The sequence below is a fragment of the Prionailurus viverrinus genome, chromosome C1, assembly GCF_022837055.1.
Source record: "Prionailurus viverrinus isolate Anna chromosome C1, UM_Priviv_1.0, whole genome shotgun sequence".
NCBI lineage: Eukaryota > Metazoa > Chordata > Mammalia > Carnivora > Felidae > Prionailurus > Prionailurus viverrinus.
In genome coordinates, this window is record NC_062568.1 from 202,919,460 (window position 1) to 202,943,673 (window position 24,214).

Genomic DNA, 24,214 nt, shown 5'->3' on the forward strand with positions numbered 1-24,214 from the left:
CCCCGCCCCTATTCTGGCATCTTGCACCGGAAAGGAAAAGTTGTGCATCTATAGTTTTTGGAGTGGGCCTGTGCAAGAGGGCAGGGGGGGTGGAAAAGATACAGCCTCCTGGGGCCGGAGACCCCCAAGGGTGCCAAGGACCTAGAAGTGTCCCTCACTTTTAGGCTCAAAGCCGCCTCCTCCAGAAAGCCTTCTAGAGCTACCAGTTCAGGGGCACAGACAGAAGAACCCAAAGAACCTGAGGCCCAGACTTTATGTTCGAACTTGCCAAGGCTGAAGGCAGACCCACTTGCTTGGCCAGCCCTGTGCCCTTAGGGAGTCAGTCCACACTCCTCTTGGTGTGGGTGGGGAACCCAGGCCCAGGGAGGCCCAGCGCCTCGCCCCGGGGTCACCCAGAAGTCAGTGGCCGAGGTGAGATAAAGACCCAGGCCTCCAGACCCTCCGGCCAGGGCATCTCTTCCAGACCAACCCCTTCATGCCATGGCCACCTTTCCCCCCAGCGCAGAGACAACTCCCACCTCCCACGCTGTACACCCCGGCCCCCCACCTCCCGCCTCCCCAATCTGCCTGCGATCCTTGTTCCGCAAAGGCAGAAGATGTCTCACTCTGCCCTCTTGCTCCCAACCCTGGCATGGGAAAGGGGCCAAGCGCGCGTTTGTTGGGTGTTTGAAAAAGCCAACGAGCCTCAGTAAATAGTGGAGGGTCGGTCGCAGACTCTGGAGCTACCTCACCTGGGTTCAAATCTTGACTCTGCTGCTTCTGACCTGTGTGACCCTGGGGGAGTCACATAGTCTCTCTGTGCCTCAGTTGCCCCATCTGTAAATGGTGCTCATAGAATCTACTTGCTAGAGGTTTTTTCTTTTAATTTTTTTTAGTCTATTTATTTTGAGAGAGAGAGAGAGAAAGAGAGAGAGAGAGTGAACATGAGTGGGAGAGGGACAGACAGAGAGGGACAGAGAGAGGATCCCAAGCAGGCTGAGAGCTAACGGCAGAGGCCACATGGGGCTCGATCTCAGAACCAGGAGATCGTGACCTGAGCTGCAACCAAGAGTTGAAACCAACCGAACCACCCAGGCGCCCCGCTAAGGTTGTTTTGTAATGCATGTAAGGGACCCGGGACTCGTGTGTGGTGGCTGGCTGTAGCTCACGGGTGCCACACACTGAAAATGCTACCGTTATTGTGTTTAGGTTTGGATCCCGACCTCCTCAGCTTCACCCACACTGTGGCTCTGTGGAGATCGAGTCTCAGGCAGGGGGTTCAGAGGAGTTGCCGGATTGCTGCAGCCTTCTGTCCATGAAAAGCAGGTAAGGGCATGGGGCGCCTGGGTGGCGCAGTCGGTTAGGCGTCCGACTTCAGCCAGGTCACGATCTCGCGGTCCGGGAGTTCGAGCCCCGCGTCTGGCTCTGGGCTGATGGCTCAGAGCCTGGAGCCTGTTTCCGATTCTGTGTCTCCCTCTCTCTCTGCCCCTCCCCTGTTCATGCTCTGTCTCTCTCTGTCCCAAAAATAAATAAAACGTTGAAAAAAAAAGTTAAAAAAAAAAAAAAAAAAAGCAGGTAAGGGCAGAGCTAAAAGGTTCCCTGTCTGGGCCCTGGGGGGTGGAGGTGGCAGAGAGAAGCCTCTGGAAGCCTTAGTTTCCTCATCCCATAAGCAAAGATCAGGCACCACCCTTCCGGGGGCTGCCAGAATGCACCAGAGAGAGATGGTGTTTTTGTATAAGCTTAGTAAATGGTAAACTCTTGTTAAAATTGTGCTTGTTTGCCGAATAACAAAAACCAAGGCTCCGCCCACCTGACTTTGCCCTCAGATAACAGAGGGTCCTGAGTGGGTGGTGACTTGAGTACCGGCAGGACTGGTGGTCAAGGCAGGAGTCTCCGGGCAGGGGAGGTGGATTGTTTACAGTCAGCACAGCTGAGCTACCCCACAGCTGGCCTGCGGCTCACTGTCACCAGCCAGCTGGGCCAGTCCCCAGCTCTGAGGCCTTCCAAGGCCCAGACCCAGAGACAATCTTTCATGGGAGTCTGGGGGCTACTAGACAGGGCTGCTGGCCCTAGGGAGCCCCAGAGGGGGGAGGCAGGACTGCAAATCTGCATCTTCCTTCCATTCTCTGTCCCCTCCTTCTCACACAATTTTTTTTAAGTTTATTTTATTTATTTTGAGAGGGAGAGAGAGAGAGAGAGAGAGAGAGAGAGACCAAGCATGAGTGGAGTAGGGGCAGAGAGATAGAAACAGAGAAAATCCGGGGCGCCTGGGTGGCTCAGTCGGTTGAGCGTCCGACTTCAGCTCAGGTCACAATCTCGCAGTCCGTGAGTTCGAGCCCCACATCGGGCTCTGGGCTGATGGCTCAGAGCCTGGAGCTTGCTTCCGAGTCTGTGTCTCCCTCTCTCTCTGCCCCTCCCCCAATCATGCTCTGTCTCTCTCTGTCTCAAAAATAAATAAACATTAAAAAAATTAAAAAAAAAAAAAGAGAAAAGAAAGAGAGAAAATCCACAAGCAGGCTCTACACTATCAGCACGGAGCCCAATACGGGGCTCAAACCCATGACATCAAGAGTTGGACGCTCAACTGATTGAGCCCCCCAGGCGTCCCCTTCTCACACAGTTCTTGACCACCCCCTGTTATATACTCACACTTGAAGGCACTGGGGACGCAGTGCCTAAGCATGGCCACCAGCCTGGAAACACATGCATTTACTCACACTTTAACTCACTCACTGGTTCCATGGTCTTTCGTTTATTCATTCCCTCAACAGAATTTCGCTAAGCTCCTACAGTGTGGTTGGTAGGCAGAGCTCTGAGGTCAAATACCTTAATTTCAACCCTGGCTCTGCCACTTGCTAGCTGTGTGACCTCGGGCCAGTTGCTTAACCTACCTGAGCCTCAGTTTCCTCATCTGTAAAATGGGATAATGCCGCGCAGGATTGTGGGTGGCGAGACTAACTGAGCTGCTCTCCTCCACCTGTGTGTTCCACCTCAGTGAGGGCCCTGCTCACCTGCTCAGCCCCACACACTCCTTGCACACTGCCAGGCCCCAGGCTGGGTCCTCGTAAAACCGTTTGCTGCTGGAACGGATGTGAACGCAGTGCCAGCCGCATGGCTCAGGGTCGTGATGCTGTGGCTTATAGTCACACTCCCTGGGGTTTGGATTTGGGCTCTGCCTCTTTCTGCATCTGTAAGATGGCAATAAAAGTCATACTCACCTCTCCCAGGGGTGCTGTGTGATACATATAAAAATATACACAGTCACGGGGCTCCTGGCTGGCTCAGTCAGGAGAACTTGAGACTCTTGATCTCAGCGTTGTGAGTTCGAGCCCCACATTGAGTGGAGAGATTACTAAAAAATAAATAAACTTAAAGTAGGTATACCCATATAGTCATCGAGACCAAGCGGGTGTTGGTTAGAATGAAGGTTTGGCCTCTGAAACCGTGGGCCCCACTAGGTGGCCCACCCCGGGGGCCTTAGCCCCATGCCCAGCAGGTTCCAACTGTCCTTGGCCCAGAACCTATGGGGTGCCCTGGAGTCTGGGGATAGGGCGACACCTGCTGTTCCAAAGTAGGATGTGCAGCCACAGACCCACCCTCTTCCTTGAGGGCCTCAAACTCCACCTTTGCAGCCATTTCTTTGGGCTCTTCTAATTCAGTGATTCTCAACCAGGGGAGGAGAGAGGAAGGGTAGATGTCATCCACATTACTCTGTCACCACCTCTCTAGTCTAAGTCGTCACCTCCCTTTGCCTGGATTAGGGCACAGCCTCCAAAGCTTGCCTACCTTCTGGTCCCAGCACAAAAGCTAGAGAAACTTTTTTTTTTTTTTTTAAGTAAATGCAACACCCAACACCCAACACGGGGCTTGAGCTCACGACCCTGAGATCAAGAGTTGCATTCTCAGGGCACCTGGGTGGCTCAGTCAGAGGAGTGTGTGACTCTTGATCCCAGGGTCCTGAGTTCAAGCCCCAGGATAGTTGTAGAGATGACTTACATAAATAAACTTAAAAAAAAAAAAGAACAGTTGCATGCTCTACTGGCCCTAGAGGAACCTTTTTTTTAAAGGTAGGTCTGGGCCCGTCACTGCTCACAGTTTCCAGGGGAAACTGTCTCAGAATAAAATCTAAAGACCTCATCGTGGCCCATAAGGCATCACGTGATGTGGTCCCTGCCACTTCTCTGGCAACTGTTTTCTGTACAGATGCACACGTTGTCTGTCCCGACTGGAGAATAAGCTCCTTTAGAGGGGGCCCTGTCTGTCCTATCACTGCTCCAGTGCAGGGTCTAGCCCAGAGCCGGGCACACAGCAGGCACCCAATAAATACTTGGTGACTGAATGAATGAATGCCCTAGCTAGACTGAATGACTCTGGCCCCTTTTCCTGGAACACTCCCCATCCTGGCTCCCTGCCTTTGTGTGGTTCACTCCACTGGTCAAATCTTAGTCTAGATATCACTTCCTGCAGGAAGCCCTCCCTGATCTCCTCTCCCCAGAATGGACTGGTCACCCTCCTCCAGCCCCAGCATTATCCTGTATACCCTTACTGTTGCAATTATCAGAAGCTATCAGTAATAGTAATAGTCACTTCCTTTCCTGGCTTCCCACCAGGCTGTGAGCTTCTGGAGGACTGAGTTATGTCTGTTCTCTCTGGATCGCCTCTGCCTAGGAGGGATTCTGCTGGGACGAGAGGCCATCAGCCCTCTGGTTAGGAGCAACCCGGGCTTGCCTGGGTGCTAATTCCAACTACACCAGTCTGTGGGGCCTGACTACACCCCTCAGCTCTTCGCACCTCACCTCCCTAATCTGTGCCGCCTCACACTGGCTCTGCAAGGAGGCCGCTTCCCTGGCCTGGAGCAAATGGCCAACACACGTTTGTAGAAAACCGATAAAATAGCCATTGAATATCTAAATGGACATTCAGCGATCTTCATCCGAAAGCCTTGAGCCACACTTCCTCGGATGAGTTGATTCAGCATTTCACACAACGCTGTGCCTCTTGCACCCTCACACGCACTCCAGTGACCCCACTTCCTGCGGGGTAACACGACCGCCCTGGGAGGCGGGGACCACCTGGTCCCTTGTATCCCGAGGGGCACGTGAGGCTGGTCGCAGTAGCTGCTGAGGAAGTAACCGCTCCTGTTTGTATCTGTTTGTATCAGACATGATACCCCGTCACCTTTCTGAGCACCTTCTGCCCCCCCTTGAGAAGCAGTTTCCCATATTTCCCATTTGGGATTGCCTGGGAATTCCCCCCCCCCCCCCCGGTATCCATGCCTCCCGGTGACCTACAGACTGGCACGAGGGTGACTTGCCTGTCGCACTGGGACATCCTGACCCCGCTCTGGCCGGCCCTGGGATCAGATGCCAGCCAGGTGGCCCTGGGGAGTGTGGATTTTCACAGTGCTGGCTTTCTCATCTTTTACTTAAATTATTTTTGAGAGGTAGAGACAGATCATGAGTGGAGGAGGGCCATAGAGAGAGGGAGACACAGAATGTGAAGCAGGCTCCAGGCTCTGAGCTGTCAGCACAGAGCCCGACGCGGGGCTCGAACTCACAGAGTGCGAGATCCCGACCTGAGCCAAAGTCAAACGCTTAACTGACTGAGCCACCCAGGCGCCCCTCCTTCTCATCTTTTAGATCACACTTTGCCACTCACGGGGTCAGAAAAGCTTTTGGCCCCAACGGCTTCCCATCCCAGCACCCCATTTCCCTTCCTACGTAGTCATTAGTTCATCACTATTCAAAATCATCTTTATTTGGTTACATATTTAGCCCTTTCCCTCTCCCCCACCCGGAGGAGGAGCTCCAAGAAAGCTGTGTCATCTTCCCCAGTACTTTGCAGAGCCCGACGTGGAAGCCGCTCCGTTACAATTTGCTGTATGAATGGTCTGGTCTCTTTCCATGTGCAGGTGCCTGATCTTGCTTCTGCTGAAAGGCTCGCAAAGATAGGAAGGAGGAAGGTGGATACCCTCGAGTGTGTCCTTGGTGGCTGTTTCAGATGTCCTTTGTCGACCCAATGCCCTTCCTTGGCTCAGGCACACATGACTTCTGCTTGGCTGGGGAAGGGGGGCTGGGTTCTGGAAATTGCCGTCCCCGAGCTCGAGCCTGGTGTGCCAACCCCCTCCTTCATGGCCAGGCTCTTCCAATTAATCTGCCTGCCCACAGACACAGGAGGAGAGGGCTTTGAGGGAGCCTATGACAGTTCCCCAAGCTGAAGACCTCGAGGGCACAGACTTCAAGGGGCTTCCCTTGGCTTCAGGAGCCTCCTGCGGGACCAGTGGACTGACTGGGGAGGAATCTGGGGCCCCAGTCCCTCTGCAGGGTGGCACGGCCCCCCTGGCCTGGGCAAGGCGTCTCCTACCCAGGGGGGCCTCCTGAGTCAGGTGGGGCTGGGTTTCTCCACAGAACAAGATATAAGTCTTCATTGGAGGGGTGACGGTTCCTAGATTAGGACCAGGGGCTCGGGGCAGCACTGGGGGTGCTATCAGGGAGATCTGTCTGCCACGAGCACAGTCGATGACAAAAGTCAGGTGAGCGGGAGGGATGGTCTTCTGATGGCAGCCCGGCTTCCCACCTAAAAGGAGGGAAAAGACCAAAGGTCTGTGTTAGCACAGCGGAGTGTGGTTTCCATTCATGGTTTGGTTTTCGTTCCCTGGTGCCCTCCCTTAAAGGGCTTCGCTTCGCTTCCCTTCCCTTCCCTTCCCTTCCCTTCCCTTCCCTCCCCTCCCCTCCCCTTCCCTTCTTTCCTTTCCTTCCCTTCCCTTCCCTTCCCTTCCCTTCCCTTCCCTTAAAGGGTTTAACAACCCTTCCCTTGAAAGGTTGGCTGACACACAAAGACGGGAAGAGAATGGGGTCTAAAAGCTTGGATTCCTGCCCCCAGGGAGACCTGAGTTTAAATCCTGGCTTTCCCCCTATCAGCCATCTGAGTGGCTGGAGCAGGGTCCATTGCATCAGGGCTCCTGGTAACCGACTCTGATACACTGGGGGAGGGGGAGGAGTGAGGTTCTGCATTAAAAAAACATTTATTTTTCTTTATTTAAAATTTTTTCAATGTTTATTTATTTACTTATTTTGAGAGAGAGAGAGAGCAGGGGAGGGGCAGAGAGAGAAGGAGACACAGAATCCAAAGCAGGCTCCAGGCTCTGAGCTGTCAGCGCGGAGCCTGACGCGGGGCTCGAACTCTCGAACTGCAAGATCGTGACCGGAGTTGATGTTGGACACTTAACCGACTCAGCCACCCAAGTGCCTATATGTAGTTATTTTTGAGAGAGAGAGAGAGAGAGAGAGAGACAGCAGGGAAGATTTTTGAGAGAGAGAGAGACAGCAGGGACGGGGCAGAGCCAGAGCGAGACAGAGAATCCTAAACAGGCTCCAAGCTGTCAGGGAAGAGCCTGACAGCAGGACTCGAACTCACTCACGAACCATGAGATCAAGACGTGAGCAGAAATTAAGAGTCGGATGCTCAACAGACTGAGCCCCCTAGCCCCCCAGGTTCTGAGTTTTTAACAGGCTCCCAGGGGATGCCGGTGCTGCTGGTCCACAGACCACACTGTTTAAGTAATGAGGTCCTCAAACAGGAGGAAGGTCCTGTCACCTTTTGCAGACGAGGAAAACTGAGACTCCAGTTTGTGCAAATGCTGGTCCTCCCCTCCCAACACAACCTTGTCCTTAGCCTCAGAGCACACCAGGAGCACCTGTGCTGTCGGGCCTGGGAAGGAATTCCTGCCGCCTTTGTTCGGTACCCTTCCCACCCGGGTCCAGGATAAGCCCTGAGCCAATCTGCCCACTTATCAACGAAGAAAGTACCAGAGCAGCTCTCTCTGAATCCAAAGCCTGTACTCCTTGTTTCTTTTTTTTTTTTTTATTTTTTCAATTAATTATTTTTGAGAGACAGAGACATAGCACAAGTGGGGGAGGGACAGAGAGAGAGAGAGGGAGACAGAATCCGAAGCGGGCTCCAGGCTTCGAGCTGTCAGCACAGAGCCCGTTGTGGGGCTCGAACCCACAAACCGCGAGATCATGACCTGAGCCGAAGTCAGACCCTTAGCCGACTGAGCCACCCAGGCGCCCCTAAAGCCTGTACTCTTAAACAATTAACTTTGGAGTTACCGAAACAGCAAATAAAGCCATTCTCTCAACTGTATGCACTTCATCACGACACAGGCTCAGAAGGAAGCTTACGTTCTGGTAGCTTTGCTGGCACAGGAAATAAATGAAGCCCACCCATGGCTTGAGAATCCTGGCGGCTCTGGGGAGCGTATCTGCCCTCCCCAGGCCCCCTTGGCTGGTCTTTGGGAAGTGCTGACGCCCCTCCGCCATCGCTTACCTGAACTGGTCTCCACGTCTGTCTCCAGGCCCGTGACCTTGGGGCTGGCCTTTGGGTCGCTGGGGTCTTCTGAGGGGGTCATTGCTGCTTTCCACAGGGCCTGGATGGAGGAGCACTTCTCGGTGGCCTCTTCCAGGATGAGGCTCCCCACCCAAAGACCGGATCTGCAGAGTGAATTCCACCAAGAGCTACAGGAACTGGCCTGGGGCAGCTAGGGGATCGCTTTGATCAACAGGGTTATGTCAACAGAACTGCTGTTGGGTCGCTGGGAGGCTGGCCTTTTCTACCAAACAGATACTTATGTCTTTCAACTCCAGCCGCTTCCCACACGTCCTTTGTCTTAGCCTGTCCGGCGTTAAACAAGAAACATGTATTTCTCCCGATCTTAGAGGCTGGGAAGCCCAAAATCAAGATATCCACAGATTTCGTGTTTGATGAGGACTCACTGGTTCGTAGATGCTGTCTTCCCCACGGTGTCTTCAGGTGGCTGAAAAGACACAAGTACTCTCTGGGGTCTCTTTTATCAGGACACTAATCCTACCCTGAGGGCTTCCTCCTCGTGATCTAATCACCTCCCAAAGGCTCCACCTCCTAATACCATCATACTGGGATTAGGTTTCAAAATATGAATTTGGGGAGGACACATTCAGTCCACAGCATCCATTAAATCAGCTGATTTTACTGAAAAAAAATATATATATACTTTATTATTTTTCGAGGGAAGCATAGTTGACCTACAAGATATATATATTTAATGTTTGTTTATTTTTGAGGCTGGGGAGGGACAGACAGAGAGGGAGACACAGAATCGCAAGCCAAGCCGGCTCCAGGCTCTGAGCTGTCAGCACAGAGCCGGACTCGGGACTCAAACTCACAAACCGGAAGATCATGACCTGAGCCGAACTCGGACACTTAACTGACTGAGCCACCCAGGCGCCCCGACATAAAATATTATATTAGTTCCAGATTTGTGACACAGTGATTTGACATTTGCGCATAACAAGAAATGCTCGCCACGGTAAATGTACTTACCGTCTGTCCATCTGTCACCGTACAAAACTATTACAATATTATCAACTACATTCCCTATGCTATACTTTTCATCGTTTTTTGTACTTCCTTTTTTTTTTTTTAATTAAAGATTTTATTTTTTAGAGGTGCCTGACTGCCTCAGTCTGAAGAATGTGTGATTCTTGATCTCAGGGTCGTGAGTTCGAGCCCCATGTTCGGTGTAGACATTACTTAAATAAATTAATAAAAAAATTTTTTTAATGTTTATTCTTGAGAGAGAGACAGACAGAGACAGAGTGTGAGTGGGGGAGGGTCAGAGAGAGAGGGAGACACAGAATCCGAAGCAGGCTCCAGGCTCCGAGCTGTCAGCCCAGAGCCCGACGACGCCTAACCGACTGAGCCACCCAGGCGCCCCATAAATAATTTTTTTTTAATTGACTTTTTAAGTAATCTCTACACCCAATGCGGGGCTCAAATTCACAACCCTGAGATCAAGAGTAGCAGGCTCTACCGACTGAGCCAGCCGGGCAGTCCTGTTTTATAACTGGAAGTTTGTAACTCTTAATCCCCTTCACCTATTTTGCTAATTCCCCACGTCCACCCCTCTGACAAGCACCAGTTTGTTCTCTGTATTTATGAGTCTGTTTCTGTTTGCTCATTTACTGGAAATCTACTTTAAAAAGAAAATTAGTATTGCTACATTAAATGGAAACAGTATCACATCTGTACATCACAAGTAACTCTGTGTGCTGTAAGAATAATGGTCCCCGCAAAGGGATCCATGCCTTAGTCCCTGGAACCTGCGACCATGTGTGCTGGCACAGCAAAAAGGGCTCTGCATTTGTGATTAAGGGTATTCCGCTTTTAACATCAGTTCTGATGTATGTGGGTTTTTCCCCCACACCACCAATTAACTCAATTCTGACACCACCTTGCTGGACAGAGCGTCAGATCCCCCAGGTTAAGAGCTCAGTCCCACGTGACTGCCAATTTCCCCCACTGCTCAAGCCAATTGCAATTCCACATTGCCATCTGTGCTTCTGATTTATAGATCAGAGGTTCCCACAACCCCCTCCTTGGGTTGGATTTATTTGCTAGAGCTGCACACAGAAGTCAGAGAAACATTTTATTTACTAGATTACCAGTTTATTATAAAAAGATACAACTCAGGTGAAGCCAGCTGGAGGAAATGCACAGGCGGGGCGTGGAAAACGGGGTGTGGAAAACTGAGTGCCCCACTCTTCCCAGAATCTCCTCCATGTGTTCACCAGCCCCAAAGCTCCCTGAACCCTGTCCTTTTGGGTTTTTTGGGTTTTGGGTTTTTTTTTTTGTTTTTTTTTGTTTTTTTTTGTTTTTTTTTTTGTTTTTTTGAGCATCGTTACAGTGGTGTCATTGATTAAATCATTGGCCATTAGTGACAGAACTCAACCTCTAGCCCCTCTCCCCTTCCTGAGATCACTGGGTGGGGCTGGAAGTTCCAACTCTAATCCCATTATTGGTTCCCCTGGCAACCAGGCACACCCTTAAGTGACCTAGGGGCTTTCCAAAAGTCACTTTGTTAACATAACAAAAGACACCTTTCTTGCTCTCTTTCACTAGGGCAATTCCAAAGGCCAAGAACCAGAACAGTGACTGGAATATATTTCCAGCTTATCCAAACGAGCCACCCAGGCGCCCCAATGGTGTAGTCATTTTAGAAAACCATTTGGCAGTGTGAAAACATATGTCCAAACAAAAACTTGTATGCAGATGTTTAGAGTTGTAGTATTTATAACAGCGAAGGTAAGAATATATACAATAGCAAAGAAGGAAACAGCTCAAATGTCCATCAACTGATGAATGGATAAACCATGTGTGGTATATTCATACAACACAATATTTATTATTATTATCATTATTTTATTTTTTTTAATTTTTTTTTCAACGTTTATTTATTTTTGGACAGAGAGAGACAGAGCATGAACGAGGGAGGGGCAGAGAGAGAGGGAGACGCAGAATCGGAAACAGGCTCCAGGCTCTGAGCCATCAGCCCAGAGCCCGACGCGGGGCTCGAACTCAGGGACCGCGAGATCGTGACCTGGCTGAAGTCGGACGCTTAACCGACTGCGCCACCCAGGCGCCCCTATTATCATTATTTTAAAGTTTCTTTCTTTCTTTTGAGAGAGGGAGGAGCAGAGAGAAAGGGTGAGAGCATTCCAGTGAGCCCTGATGAGGGCCTCAAACCACTACCGACCGCAAGATCATGACCTGAGCTGAAACCAAGAGCTGGGCACTTAACCGACTGAGCCCCCCACGTGCCCCAACGCAATATTATTTGACTATAAAAAAAAGAGTGAAGTGATGATACCTGCCACAGCAGGGATGAAGCTTGAAAACTCCTTGAAAGAAACTACATGCTGTCTGATTCCATTTATATCAAATGTCCTAAATAGGCAAGGTCATCAACACAAAGTAGATTAGTGGTTGCCAAGGAGCTGGGGCGGGGGAGAGTGATTGCTAATGGGTGTAAGGGTTTCTTTTGGGGGTGATGAAAATGTTCTGAAATTAGACAGTGGTGATGGTTGCATGAGTCCGTGAGTATACTAAAAACCACTGAAGTATACGCTTGCAGAAGGTGAATTGTATGGTATACGAATTAAATCCCAATACAGTTATTATTTCTTTTAAAAGGACACGAGCTCTATCCTACTTCTCTGAATGAACTATATATATATTTTTTATTCTTTATTTTTGAGAGAGAGACAGAGGGCAAGCAGGTGGGGAACGAGAGAGAAGGAGACAGAATCCGAAGCAGGATCCAGGCTCTGAGCTGTCAGCCCGACGCAGGGCTCGAACTCATGAACCATAAGATCATGACCTGAGCCAAAGTTGGACGCCTAAACGACTGAGCCACCCAGGCACCCCACCGAATGAACTGTATTTCCAGGTAACTTTGGCCCTAGTTGATGAGGGAAAAGTTCTTGTTTACAAAAGAATTCCAGCTGGGGCACCTCGGTGGCTCAGTAGGAAAGAGCACGTGACTCTTGATCTCGGTTCCTGAGTTCCGGAGTTTAAGCCCCACGTTGGGGGTAGAAGTTACTTACATAAATAAATAACTTTAAAAGAATCCAGCTAGTAAATGTGGAAAAGAATGATAACATCAGAAATGCATCATTTTATGACCTCTAATGAAATCATTGACTCGAATGAAGAAACTGTTACATGGGAGGTCGATGGGGAACTTTCCAAAGAAGGAATCCAGCTGCTGTCATCCAAACGGGCCACTGGTCTTAGCACCACTGAAGGCGTCTCTGATGGGACTCAAGAGAAGCACTCAGCAGCACCTAGGGACATGTTCTTACTAAAAATGTGGTATCCAAATCTACTCAGGCCTCTGTAGCTAATTTACAGGAAATAGGAGGAGAGAAGAGGTAGTCAGATGACACCACAAGGAAGCAAACGGAGAAATCCAGAATGTGGGACTTTCTAACAGGACGTGCTTCCAAAGAATTTTCTCCTCCTCCTCCTCCTCCTCCTCCTCCTCCTCCTTCTTCCTCTTCCTCTTTTAACCTTACATTGTGGAAATGTAAGATGATTTTTTAAGAGTTGCACACTGAGGGGCGCCTGGGTGGCTCAGTCCATTAAGTGTCTGACTTCCACTCAGGTCGTGATCTCGAAGTTCATGGGTTCGAGTCCTGTGTCGGGCTGTGTGCTGACAGCTCAGAGCCTGGAGCCTGCTTCCGATTCTGTGTCTCCCTCTCTCTCTACCCCTCCCCTGCTCATGCTCTGTCTCTCTCTCTCTCTCTCTCAAAAATAAATAAGCACTGAAAAAAAAAAAGTTGCACACTGAAGTATATAAGCATGGAATGACATATCTGGGTTTGCTTTATCTTATTTTATTTATTCAGAGAAAGAGAGAGAGGAAGAGAGGGGCAGAGAAGGGGCGGGGAGAGAGAGAATCCCAAGCAGGCTCTGAGTGTGGAGCCTGTCACGGGGCTTGAACTCACCAACCATGAGATCATGACTTGAGCTGAAATCAAGAGTCGGACGTTTAAACGACTGAGCCACCCAGGCGCCCCTAGAGATTAGACTTCAGAGATTAAAAAAAGAAAGAAAAAAGGAAAGGAAGGATATATTAGGTACCTATAGCAAAATAACTGTTGAATCTGGATGATGGGCAGATAGAAAATAATATTTTCTCTAGATCTGTTATTTTATTTCATTATCTTACCTAGTACTTTATTGCTTTTTCCTTTCTTTTCCTTTTAAAGTAAGCTGTACACCTAACATGGGCCTCAAACTCACGATGCTGAGATTAAGGGTCACGCACTCCACCGTGTACAAAGTATCTGGTACTTTGTAATATTTCCAAAATGGAGATGAATTAAAACGTGTGTGTCAAGGACGTATGCCAAGGATGCCTGTGAAGTGTTAAGAAAACTGCTTCATGACAAATAAGCAGAGAAAAAAACTCATTGCGCTTACAAATTCATACACTGTTATTCAACTTGTGATTTTCAACCTGTGTGTAATCAGACTGATCAACGAAATTGTATAAACAGACATTTGTCAGTTTGTCTACAACCCTTCGAGTTTACAGCCACAAGTGTTGGTCAACCACTGAGGTTCTCCTCGCGGGGAAATGGCCCACATGTAAACAATTATTGAGCTTTGGGAGGACATTAGGGTAGGGAGTGGATGGGGTTTTGGTTGGAGACTCCAGAGATGGCGAAGAGCCCTGTGTGTCCTTCGGATAGCTAAAGGGAGGGGACCGTGGAGGGGGAAGCCCCGGGTGGAGGGAGTCCCTTAGTTATTAATAGACTAAACAATTGTCCCTAATGAGGAACCAGGCAAGTCACAAGCCCTCACTCATTCCATCAACAAATGTATCCTTAGCTCCTGCTCTCAGCCCCCTGGCCCAAATGTTTCGATCCCTTCTTGGATATTATTCTAAGGAGTTTCTGGCATCTCAGCTTCACTTAATAAAGACCACGGTTGGGTCGAGATCTCAATCAACCAACCAATGGTGCCGTTAGAACCATTCTCAGCTGTTAGGGCTGGGACAGTAAAACTCAAAAGTCTGCAGTGTGCACTTATATTTATAAATTTGGCCAAATCTAATGCTATGTTCCTTCCTCCCTGACTTAGCATGTCTAAATTTCATGGACAGTCTCTAGGTTTCGGCTTATTTATTAGCTAAGGTTTGCTCTTTCTTTTCTTTTTCTTTCTTTCTTTCTTTCTTTCTCTCTTTCTTTCTTTCTTTCTTTCTCTCTTTCATCACCTCTCTGCCCAGACCATGTGCTTGTTCCCTGGGGCACTCTGGACTGGACTCAGATCTGAGGACAAATAAAGGATGGTGATCTCGGAGAGGAATCAGCCTCTCTTTGTAAAATAACTTCCTCAGATAAGGTCAGTACGTGCTTCCCAGGGAAAGCAGGGTTAGTCTCATTCAATGGGAGGAAGGGGCTGCATCTCTCTGCAAAAGAGTTTCATTGAATTTTGAATTTGGAGAGGCGGGGCATTTAGTCACCTGTATCCACCCAAACACCCCTATCTTGACTCCTAACTGCCACTTGTTCCCATTCAATGCACTCGGCCAGGCTGTGAATACAACTTTATTGCAATTATATTACAATTCAGCAACCTACAGGATCAGCTTGAATTTTTGGTTGCATACGCCCTGTGGCTACAAGAGAGGAGATCAAATGTTTAGAGTAGTCACGAATGGCCCTTGCTTCTCTGGTCCTGTCTTGAGCTGAGAATTTAAACCCTAATTTTTTTTTTTTTTTTGAAAGTCTTCAGTGAAATTATGAATAGCCAACCTACCCACGAGTCCTCATTATCCTCATTTTCCCCATAATGTTCAATTGCAGTAACTACTCCACCTACCAAAGCATGTCTTTATTAGACACTTTCCCCCAGGCAACAATACTTATTGTGATAAGTGATAACTTCTGTAACTATTTTTTCCCCTGCACAAAATAGGCTAGATTTGCATCACCTTCAAATCTAATGCCCTGACCCCTTGGGGGTCAGTTTCCTGCAGAAATAGAAACCTTGCTGGGCTTTCTCTTTAAACTTTTTATTTTGAAAAAACAAAACAAAACAAAACAAAACAAGAATGTAGGTTCACACGCAATCTTAAGAAACAATACAGAGCAATGCCACCACCTCCTTCTTTGCCCAGTTACCCCCTTGCTAACATCTTGCGAAACTATAGAACACTATCTCGACCAGGATATTTACATGGATGCAGTCAAGGTGCCCAACATTTCCATCACTACAAGGATCCCTCATGTTGTCTCTAGTCTTCCTTTAACCTAAAAGGGATTCAATACAGAAAATTAAGTGTTTATAACATTATTGGAGGGGCTGAAAGAATGGTCTCTAGACCGGTCCCCTAGTAATGGCTCTCAGAACACCATGGAACTCACCAGTCAGACGCTTTTGCTTCTGCCACAGTCAGGAAAGTGAGGAATCAAGAAGCCACCACTGAGATTATTGCATTCAACAGATCACCAGCAGGAATCCACGGATCTAGATCTGGGACTAGAAGCTGGTTCCCGGGCGCTGGAATGCTGAGTTTGGCTGCCACCATCTCACAGGTGGCTTCTGAACACTAGTGGAGCTGGAGACTGGCCACCATGCACTGTTGAAGACCCTCACACGTGCCTGACCTTGCTTGCCAGCCGCAATGAGCTAACATCGGTAGGACAGTTCTTACCAACTTGCAGAACTCATCTGTATCTGGAATTCTAACTGCAACTGGGTGTGGGAAATGGTATTTGAACTTTTTCGATTCTGGAAGGAGTGGGTGGACTATACCCAGCACAGATGGACACAGAGGTAGGTCTGTGTCCTTCGTATTGGGAGCACAAGAGGGGTCCTATCAGATTTGCTATGATTTTCTTTAAAAGAAAGAGTGAAGTCAACCTGCTACTGAGTCCTTTTGGTTTTCCTAGTTGTTGTGAAGGGAGGAGCGGTGACTTGGCTGACCCATGTTTGCTGAAGATCCTTTTCAGGCTAGCCATCATGAATTTGTGGGTAACAGTCTGTCCCTTTGGGTACTTCCTCCAGCTGTGCTTGGCTGTGGGTGCAATCAAAGAGTAAAGGAGCAGCTGGATTTACTGAGGGTTGGAAAGCTTAGCAAACCTGATGAGGGAGTGTGGGGCAAGCTGAGGGCAAAGTACAGGCTAACAGCACCCCCCACGCCCACCCCGGTTGAACATGTGTGATGTTTCTGGGACACTCCTGGCTATCCAAAAACAAAGGAAAGCAGTTCAAGTGCTTGTCATGGTGATGTGGGAAACTAAGGCAAGTGAAAAATCAAATTCCTAATATAATAGGCCTATAGCCCACTGACAAGTCCTTGAAACAAGCACAGTGACCTCCCTCTAGGATCCCAGCTGCCTCGATGATGACACTTTGCTAGGGGCAAAAGAGAATCTTAACATCATCCCAACCTTGAGGATCCTGTAAGTCTACTTCCTTTATCTCAACTGCTCCAAGATACATGCTGGCAATCCTACTCCAAGCTTATGGCCCCCTGATATACATCTGAAGGGTCTCACGACTAAGGTTTTATTAAATGGTAATAAATGGCATTTCCCTAGCAACAGCTAGCCCCTCAAGGTCCCGGAAAACTTGCTCACAAAAATACCTTAGGGACTCACTCTATCCCTGACCGCCCCCCCCCCCCCCAACCTGAGCGTATATAATGAGTTACCCGTCAGGACCCCGGTGCAGCTCTTCCTGCCCACGGGTCCAGTCCCCGTGTTTTAATAAAATCACCTGTTTGCACCAAAGATGTCTTCAAGAATTCTTTTCTTGGCTGTTGGCTCCGGACCACCCCACCATCACCCCAAAACCTCATCAAAACCCATACGACAAAAAGACAAGGGAGCAAAGGCGTTCAGGATGGTGACACGAGTGTGGTTAACATTCACGGGAAATCAACAGGATCAGAAGGGAAGAAAGGAGAGAGCCCGCGAACTGTGAGGAAATAGAGAAGTCAATGGCCTAGAGGTGCTTTAAAGTCGGAAAGAGGCCAGAGAAGGACTGTTCACGTCTGCAGACACTTTTTTTTGTTTGTTTCTAGCACCCTCATTCACACCCAGGCTAATCCTGGCTCTGCCCTAAATAGAGAACGGGGTAATGATTGGCTCAGAAGGTAGAAAAAACATAAATGGGGATCTGCTGCTTTGGAGCCACACAACTGGTTCACATCTCTGCTCCACCACCTGTAAGATACGTGACACTGGGCAATTCGTTCAACCTTCCGGGGCCTCCGTTTTCTCTTCTTCAAAAGGGGGAGAAAAAAAGCCTAACCCCACGGTTAGTGAGAAGATTTAAGGAGATCATGCGCGTAAAGCGCTTAACAGTGCCTGGCACACAGCAAGCGCTGAACGCGGAGAAGCTGTTACTGTTATGTTTGGAACAGAAAACCAAGGAAGGGTTACAATGAGGACAATTCTAAGTGCCCAAGTACTGTGTGATACAGAACTTCTGGGCAGGTAGGCGCATGCGCCTGTCCGCGGTCCTCGGGCGGCGCGGGAGCTGCGCATGCGCCGGAAGTTGCAGCCGGGAAGCCGGCGAGGTCGGTTCCGCCCGACTCTGACATGGCGGCGCCCTTTGTCTGCTCTGAAGTGCTGTCCCCGGCCTTCTCGCGGCCGTGATGCACCTCCCTCTACGGTGGGGTCCGGGACATGGCAGGTGAGGGCCAGCAGACGCCCGGGGCCCGGGGAGTCCCGGGAGCCGGGCGGAGGCGGTGAAGGATGGGGCGCAGCGGGACGCCGGGGACGGTTGTGTGGGGGAGGGGAGGGAAGTGGAATGGGAAGGGAACCGGGATTGGGGGGTGACCCCGCGGGGCAAGGGGGTGCGGGGCAGCCGCCAGGCGAGCGAGCGCTGAGGGGGCGAGCGGACCGGCAGTTCCCGCGAGGGAGCGCGAATCGCCTCCCGGCTTGGGTGACACCCCGGCTGGTAGCATCTCCGCCCCCGCCGCCCGGCTGTCACCGTCCCTTGACCTCGCGCGCCGTGGCGGGTGGTCGTTCTGCGGCCGCAGCGTGGCGCGGTGTCGGGGCAGCTCGCGTCGGCGCGTCGGGGGCAGGAGGGCACGGGCTTGCCGGACCGGGAGGTGTTGGCAGAGTGGGAGGTCCACACTGCCCCTGTACAGGATTATTTCATTCATTCCTTCCTTCCACCCGCGGCGGCTAGGCGCCTGATAGGTTGGGAGGCTAGAGCGAGTGCACCAGACAGACTTGACCCTGGTGGAGTGGTTGAAAGTGTGAACTGTGGAGCCAGGCAGCCGGGGTTTGGATCCGGACTCGGTGCTTGCCGGCTGTGTCCTGAAACACGTGAGGTTCTCGCTGTCTGCCCCGGTTTCCTCATCCTTAAAGCAGAGATGGTAATAAAACCTGCCCCCTAAGGTTGTTCTAAAGATTAAATAAGGTAATAGGTGCAAGGTGTGGAGAACCCTTCCTAGCATAACGTAAATGCTGTGTATGTGTGTTGCTGTGACTGTTCGTTTCGTGGTCATCCCCCAGAGCTCAGAGACTCATGTGGGAGCCGTGGACATAAATACGTGGTTCTGAAACTGCCCTGAAGGAAGAAAAGCGTAAAAGTTCTCCTTGCTTGGGAAACAGAGTAGAGGCACCTCACTCAGTCTAGGCGGACCCGGGGAGGCTTTCTCTCCCCAGGAGGCTGAGACCTAACGGACGCAAGAAAAGGGGAGAGGACTCTCACCTGAAGACGGGAGTTTGTGAGAAAGTTTAGGGGCTACTGGCATAACTGAATTGAGTTCTCTGCCCTAGAGACAGAGACAAGAGGTAGGACTAAAGAAGCAGGCTGTGGTCTGGTCCTGTGGGACCTTGTGAACCTAGTTCAGGGCTTTTAAGTTTTAGGTTAATGGAAAGCCATGTAAGAATCAGATGTGTGGATTAGAAGGATCACCTGTTTATGTGGAGGAGGCGTTAAAGGGAGCAGGCCTGGAGACCCGTTAAGAGGCTGCTAGAAGAATCCAGGTGAGAAATGAGGGTGGTCTTGAGTTAGGTTAGAGGCAGAGGGTGGGGAGAGAGGTTTTGGAGAACTGGCAAAACTCGGTGGTTACGTAGATGAGCAAGGAGAACTTTTATGCTCTTCTTCCTTCAGGGCAGTATCAGAATCACGTATTTGTGTCTGTGGCTCCTAGGGGCAGAGAGGTGTCGGGACTGACCTCACACTTGTGACCCACAGGTGGTGGTGCCACTCAGTGTGATAGGGAACAGGACGGGGAGTAGCTGTGAGAAGGGAAGATACGTTTAGTTTTGAACACGTTGAAAGCAGGTGCCTGTGGAGCAGTCAGGTGGGACTATACAGTGGCGAGCTAGAAGTCGTCCTCCATCAAAAGTCACTAAGGTTGTGGGAGTGGGTGTGCTCACCTAGGGCAAGGGTATATTTCATGGGAAAGCAAGAGTGTCTGAGACCCCCCGGAGGGATGCTAATGCTGTAGCAATGAGGTAACTTGGGCACAGCCTTGTCGCTCTTGCTTTTCAGCATTGTGTTATGTCTTTCTGGTAAGCAGGGGTGTGTGAGGGCTGGGAGAGGGTTTACTCATCTTTGTGTCCCGGGTGGCCGGCACAGGGTCCGGCACGCAGCAGGCCGATAGTGATCCAAACGAACTTGTACTGAGGACTGACTTTGTGCCGGGCTCTGAATTTGCCTGTGTTTCATGGATGGGTGAAAAAGGGCGGCTTTAAGGGAGCAGGTGCCTTGCAGGTTCTCATCCGATTTTCTGCTTGGGTGTCTTTGATTCAGGTGATGAGCTGGAGGAGGAGAGCCAAGCTGGAGTTTACGCAAACCGTCAGAAAAGAGTAGCCTGGGCTCCTTGGAAATCTGAGGTATGTCGGTAATGCTCAAGGATGAAACAAACCAGAAGGTCAGCTCGCTTGTCCTTCTCTAGGCTCAGCGCGATTCAAATCACCCTTTCAAGGCAGCTTTTTCTTTCAAGCTATACAGTGAGGACAGTACGTGAATGTGGTTGGGAGATTGTTGCTGTCATTATTCGTGGTTTACCAACGAAGACCAGACTAGGTTAATCACTGGGCAAATGCTCACACCTTGTTTTAATCAAATACAGCCTAACATGCTCCAGCCAAGCAATCCCAAAATACAGTGGCTGAAACAAACTCGAAATTTACTCCTCTCCTCTCGATAATCTAGAAGTAGGCAGTCCAGAGTTGGTAGGGCATCCTGCTCTGTTCTGTGAAGTATCCGGAAATGGGGTTCTAGTGATCATGTGGCTCTCCTTGCTCAAACCCAGATCTCCGTCTCCTGGTCCAAGCTAGCTGCTCCAGCCCCTGCCATTATTGGCCCCACAGAGTGGGGAGCACATGTTCATTCCTTTTAAGGTTCTAATGTTTAAAGATCTGTATTCTTGTACAGCATGTCCCCAAACATAAGCATCTGGTGTACCACCAAAGAACAAATCATGACTGTCCCAAAGCTGGAGGGAAAGCTGACTAAGGGAGCCTGCTTGGTCCCTGTGTGACTGGATAGCTGACCCTGGGGCTTGGGCCCAGCCTGAGGGAACGTCCCCTGTATTGGTGACAGAGGGCTGGGCGTTCTCCCCAAGGCAGACTGCTCTGGCTTCAGGTGGGTTGACATGCTTGGGCACAGGGAGTCCTGGCTTGTTAATGCATTCAGTGCTTCCTGTGCCCAGCAGGTCAGACGCCATGCCAGGTGCTAGCTAGGGAAGAGTGGATCCTGGGAGCAAGGAGCTCTTAGCCATGTGGGTAATCACCATACAACACAAGGAACACTACGGGGGTCTATTCCCAAGTGTGAGGCGATCCAGGGGAAGGATGACTGATGGTGGAAGGCTCTGCTGAGATGGGGCCGGGGGGGGGGGGGGGGGGGGGGGAGAGATCCAGACTGAACAACGTGTTTGGATTGACATTTGTGAAGCTCCCCTCGTAGGCGGTGAGGACTCTGGTGTTAGGTGTGAATCTCTGTTTAGTGGCTCTGTATCCTGAGGGCCAGTTATGTCACTGCTGTGCCTCAGTTTCCTCCTCTGTCAGGGATAACAGTACCTACACCACAGAATTGTTTTGAGAATTCCCTGTGGGGAAGCCGGGTTGTGTCCTTGCTCAAGGCAGGAATTATCCCGATTGTCCAGAGGGGATCAGCGACCGCTCTGGGAGTTCTGCCAAGCTCTCTGATTAAAGGGGTCCATCTGTGGATTCTCAGAGACCGTACTCTGAATGGTCTGGCGAGGGGTCCTTTGGGAAGGGAAGGATTGCCTCTGCCTGTTGAATTCCCATAAGCTCAAATGCTGCTGGGAAGCCTTCTCTGGGCCCTGCCCGGTCACCCACCCCAGCTGAGGGTAGAGCTCCTCTTCTGTTGATTTCTTAGCATCCTGCACTGACATCTCAATGGATTCCTACCTCACGGGATAATCCTAGGTTTCTCCATCTCCCCGTTGGCCCATTGGCATCGTGCAGGCGGGGACGGGGCTTGTTTCTTCTGGTCCCCGGCACATAGCTGGTGCTCAGTAGACATGCTTGGGTGGATGAATGATCAGCCTTGGCTGGCTAGGGAGGAACCAGCAGTCAGGTTGGAGAGAACCCCAACGTGATGTGGGGTTGGCATGCTATTGATTGAAGACAGGAGAAACCTGACGGTTTATGTGGTATCTGGCTGGAGTAGGGGTGTAAAATAAAATGGTGACCTGTGAGATTTGACAGTTTAGGTCAGAAGATAGTTCCTCTGTCTTTTTCTAGTAGAGCATGGTTTCTCAACTTTGATTTTTTTTTTTCAATTTTTATTTTTATTTAAAAAAAATTTTTTTTTCAACGTTTATTTATTTTTGGGACAGAGAGAGACAGAGCATGAACGGGGGAGGGGCAGAGAGAGAGGGAGACACAGAATCGGAAACAGGCTCCAGGCTCTGAGCCATCAGCCCAGAGCCCGACGCGGGGCTCGAACTCACGGACCGCGAGATCGTGACCTGGCTGAAGTCGGACGCTTAGCCGACTGCGCCACCCAGGCGCCCCATCAATTTTTATTTTTTTAATGTTCATTTATTTTTGAGAGTGAGAGAGACGGAGTGCGAGTGGGGGAGGGGCAGAGAGAAAGGGAAACACAGGATTGTTTCCCTGAAGCGGGCTCTAGGCTCCCACCTGTCAGCACAGAGCCTGACATGGGGCTCAAACTCACCACAAGATTCATGCCCTGAGCCGAAGTCGGATGTTTAACCGACGAAGTCGCCCAGGCAGCCCCTTCTCAATCTTGGTGTTATCGACATTCAGAGCTGCGTAAATCTTTGTTGTGAGCTGTCCTGTGCACTTCGGGATGGTTCTAGCATCCCTGGTCTCCACCCACAGATGCCTGTAATCCTCACCTACCTCACCAGCTGTGACGATGAAACGTGACTCCGGACGTTGCCCAACATCTCCTGGGGCCAGATGGTCTCCCGCTAGAAGCCTGCAGTGTAGGGTACTGGTTAGAAGTCAGACATACCTGGACCCTTACTTGTTCTTATACCCACTAGATGTGCCTCAGTTTCTTCCGTTGTAAAATGGGGATACTGATGACCTCACACGTGACTTTATTGGCTGGAATTATTGATGAGGTGATGAACGTGAAATGCTTAGTCGGGTCCCTGACTCCATAATTGGTAACTGGTGTTATTATGTGTTAGTTAGGAGAAGAGGACCCTTGAGAGGGTCAAAAAGGAGCGGGCACAGTTGAGGAAGAAAAAAAATGTTTGGTATAGGAATACGTACAAGGTACAAAAGTCAGAAGGCTCCAAAGAATGCCTTGTGGGGAGGCGAGTCACCCTTCCATACCTGACCCAGTTCCCCTCCCAGAGAACTGTTAATGGTATCTGTGGATCCTTCCAGAACTATTCCGTGCATGTATATGTCTCTGTGTGTATCTAGGGAGGACCATTTTGTAAGCGTCGAGTGGTTTGATTTTGTTTACAGACACTGAGCTCCTGCGTGGAGAAGGGCAGCCTCTGTGGGCGGGGCTTCAGGGTTTTACTAGTTTGCCACTTAAAAGACCAGGTGGCTCACTCTTTTCCGTCCTGAAATTCCTCGAAGGATGGTGCTTGCGCGGGTGGTCACAAAAGGGAGGGGCCCAGCCCGAGAGAAAATGAAAAACTCCAGATACGTTTGTGTGCACCAAGCATGTTGTCCTGGAGACCACTCCCTCCTTCCTTTGCTGGCCACGGTTTCTAAATGACTGAAATAACAGAGGTCGAAGCGTAAGCGTTTGCTGAGCGGTTTCCGCACTTGCTGCGGACGTGTGCGCTGTCGGCACAGGTACCCGGCCCTCTCGTGGGTCCCCCTGCCACCAGTAGCCACCCATCCAAGGGCCAGTGAAAGTAGACCTCCGGGCTGTAATCGCCACGGATTCATGCAGAAAACCGGGGCTTGGGCTCCGGGCTCGGGGAGTCAAGCCTGCTTGTCAGGAACTGGAGAGATGTAAGCCTTGAACTTCCAAGGAAAGAAGCAGAGGGCCTGGTGAGAAGTGGGAGTTGCTCAGTCCTGTCTAAACAGCCCGCCTGCGGAGGCTCGGGGGTGGCGGTTCCCGCTGAGGGAGGGACCACCCCGAAAGCAGGTGCAGTGGGTTCCTGGTAACATCAGAAGCCTCCTGTGACATCTTGACGACTGCAGCTGACACTGCCACGTGACAAAAGGGGGGCCGTTGAGAGTAGATCCTGTGAGCCCTCATCACAGGAGAAAATTGTTTTCCTTTTCTTTTTTTTTTAAGTTTATTTACTTATTTTGAGAGAGAGAGAGAGCACGAGCAGGGGAGGGGCAGAGAGAGGGAGGGAGAGAGAGAGAATCCCAAGCAGGCTCCACACTGTCAGCACAGAGCCCAACTCAGGGCTTGAACTCAGGAACTGGGAGATCATGACCTGAGCCAAAACCAAGAG

General features: G+C 50.3%; 2 protein-coding genes across 2 annotated transcripts in view; one reads left to right on the plus strand and one right to left on the minus strand.

The window, feature by feature from the left end:
• Positions 1-5,731: 5,731 nt before the first annotated feature.
• SRARP (steroid receptor associated and regulated protein) lies at positions 5,732-8,528 on the minus strand. Its single transcript, XM_047873785.1, has 2 exons — positions 8,308-8,528; positions 5,732-6,555 (listed from the first exon to the last, which is right to left on the minus strand). The coding sequence occupies exons 1-2, from the start codon at positions 8,387-8,389 to the stop codon at positions 6,128-6,130; spliced, it is 510 nt and encodes a 169-aa protein (XP_047729741.1). The 5' UTR covers positions 8,390-8,528; the 3' UTR covers positions 5,732-6,127.
• Positions 8,529-17,874: 9,346 nt separating this feature from the next.
• Positions 17,875-24,214, plus strand: part of ZBTB17 (zinc finger and BTB domain containing 17) — a 33,365-nt gene continuing 27,025 nt past the window's right edge. Inside the window, exons 1-2 of the mRNA XM_047871584.1 lie at positions 17,875-18,009; positions 20,089-20,171. The gene's annotated coding sequence lies outside the window, so the exon portion shown is untranslated. The remainder of the gene's footprint in view (positions 18,010-20,088; positions 20,172-24,214) is intronic.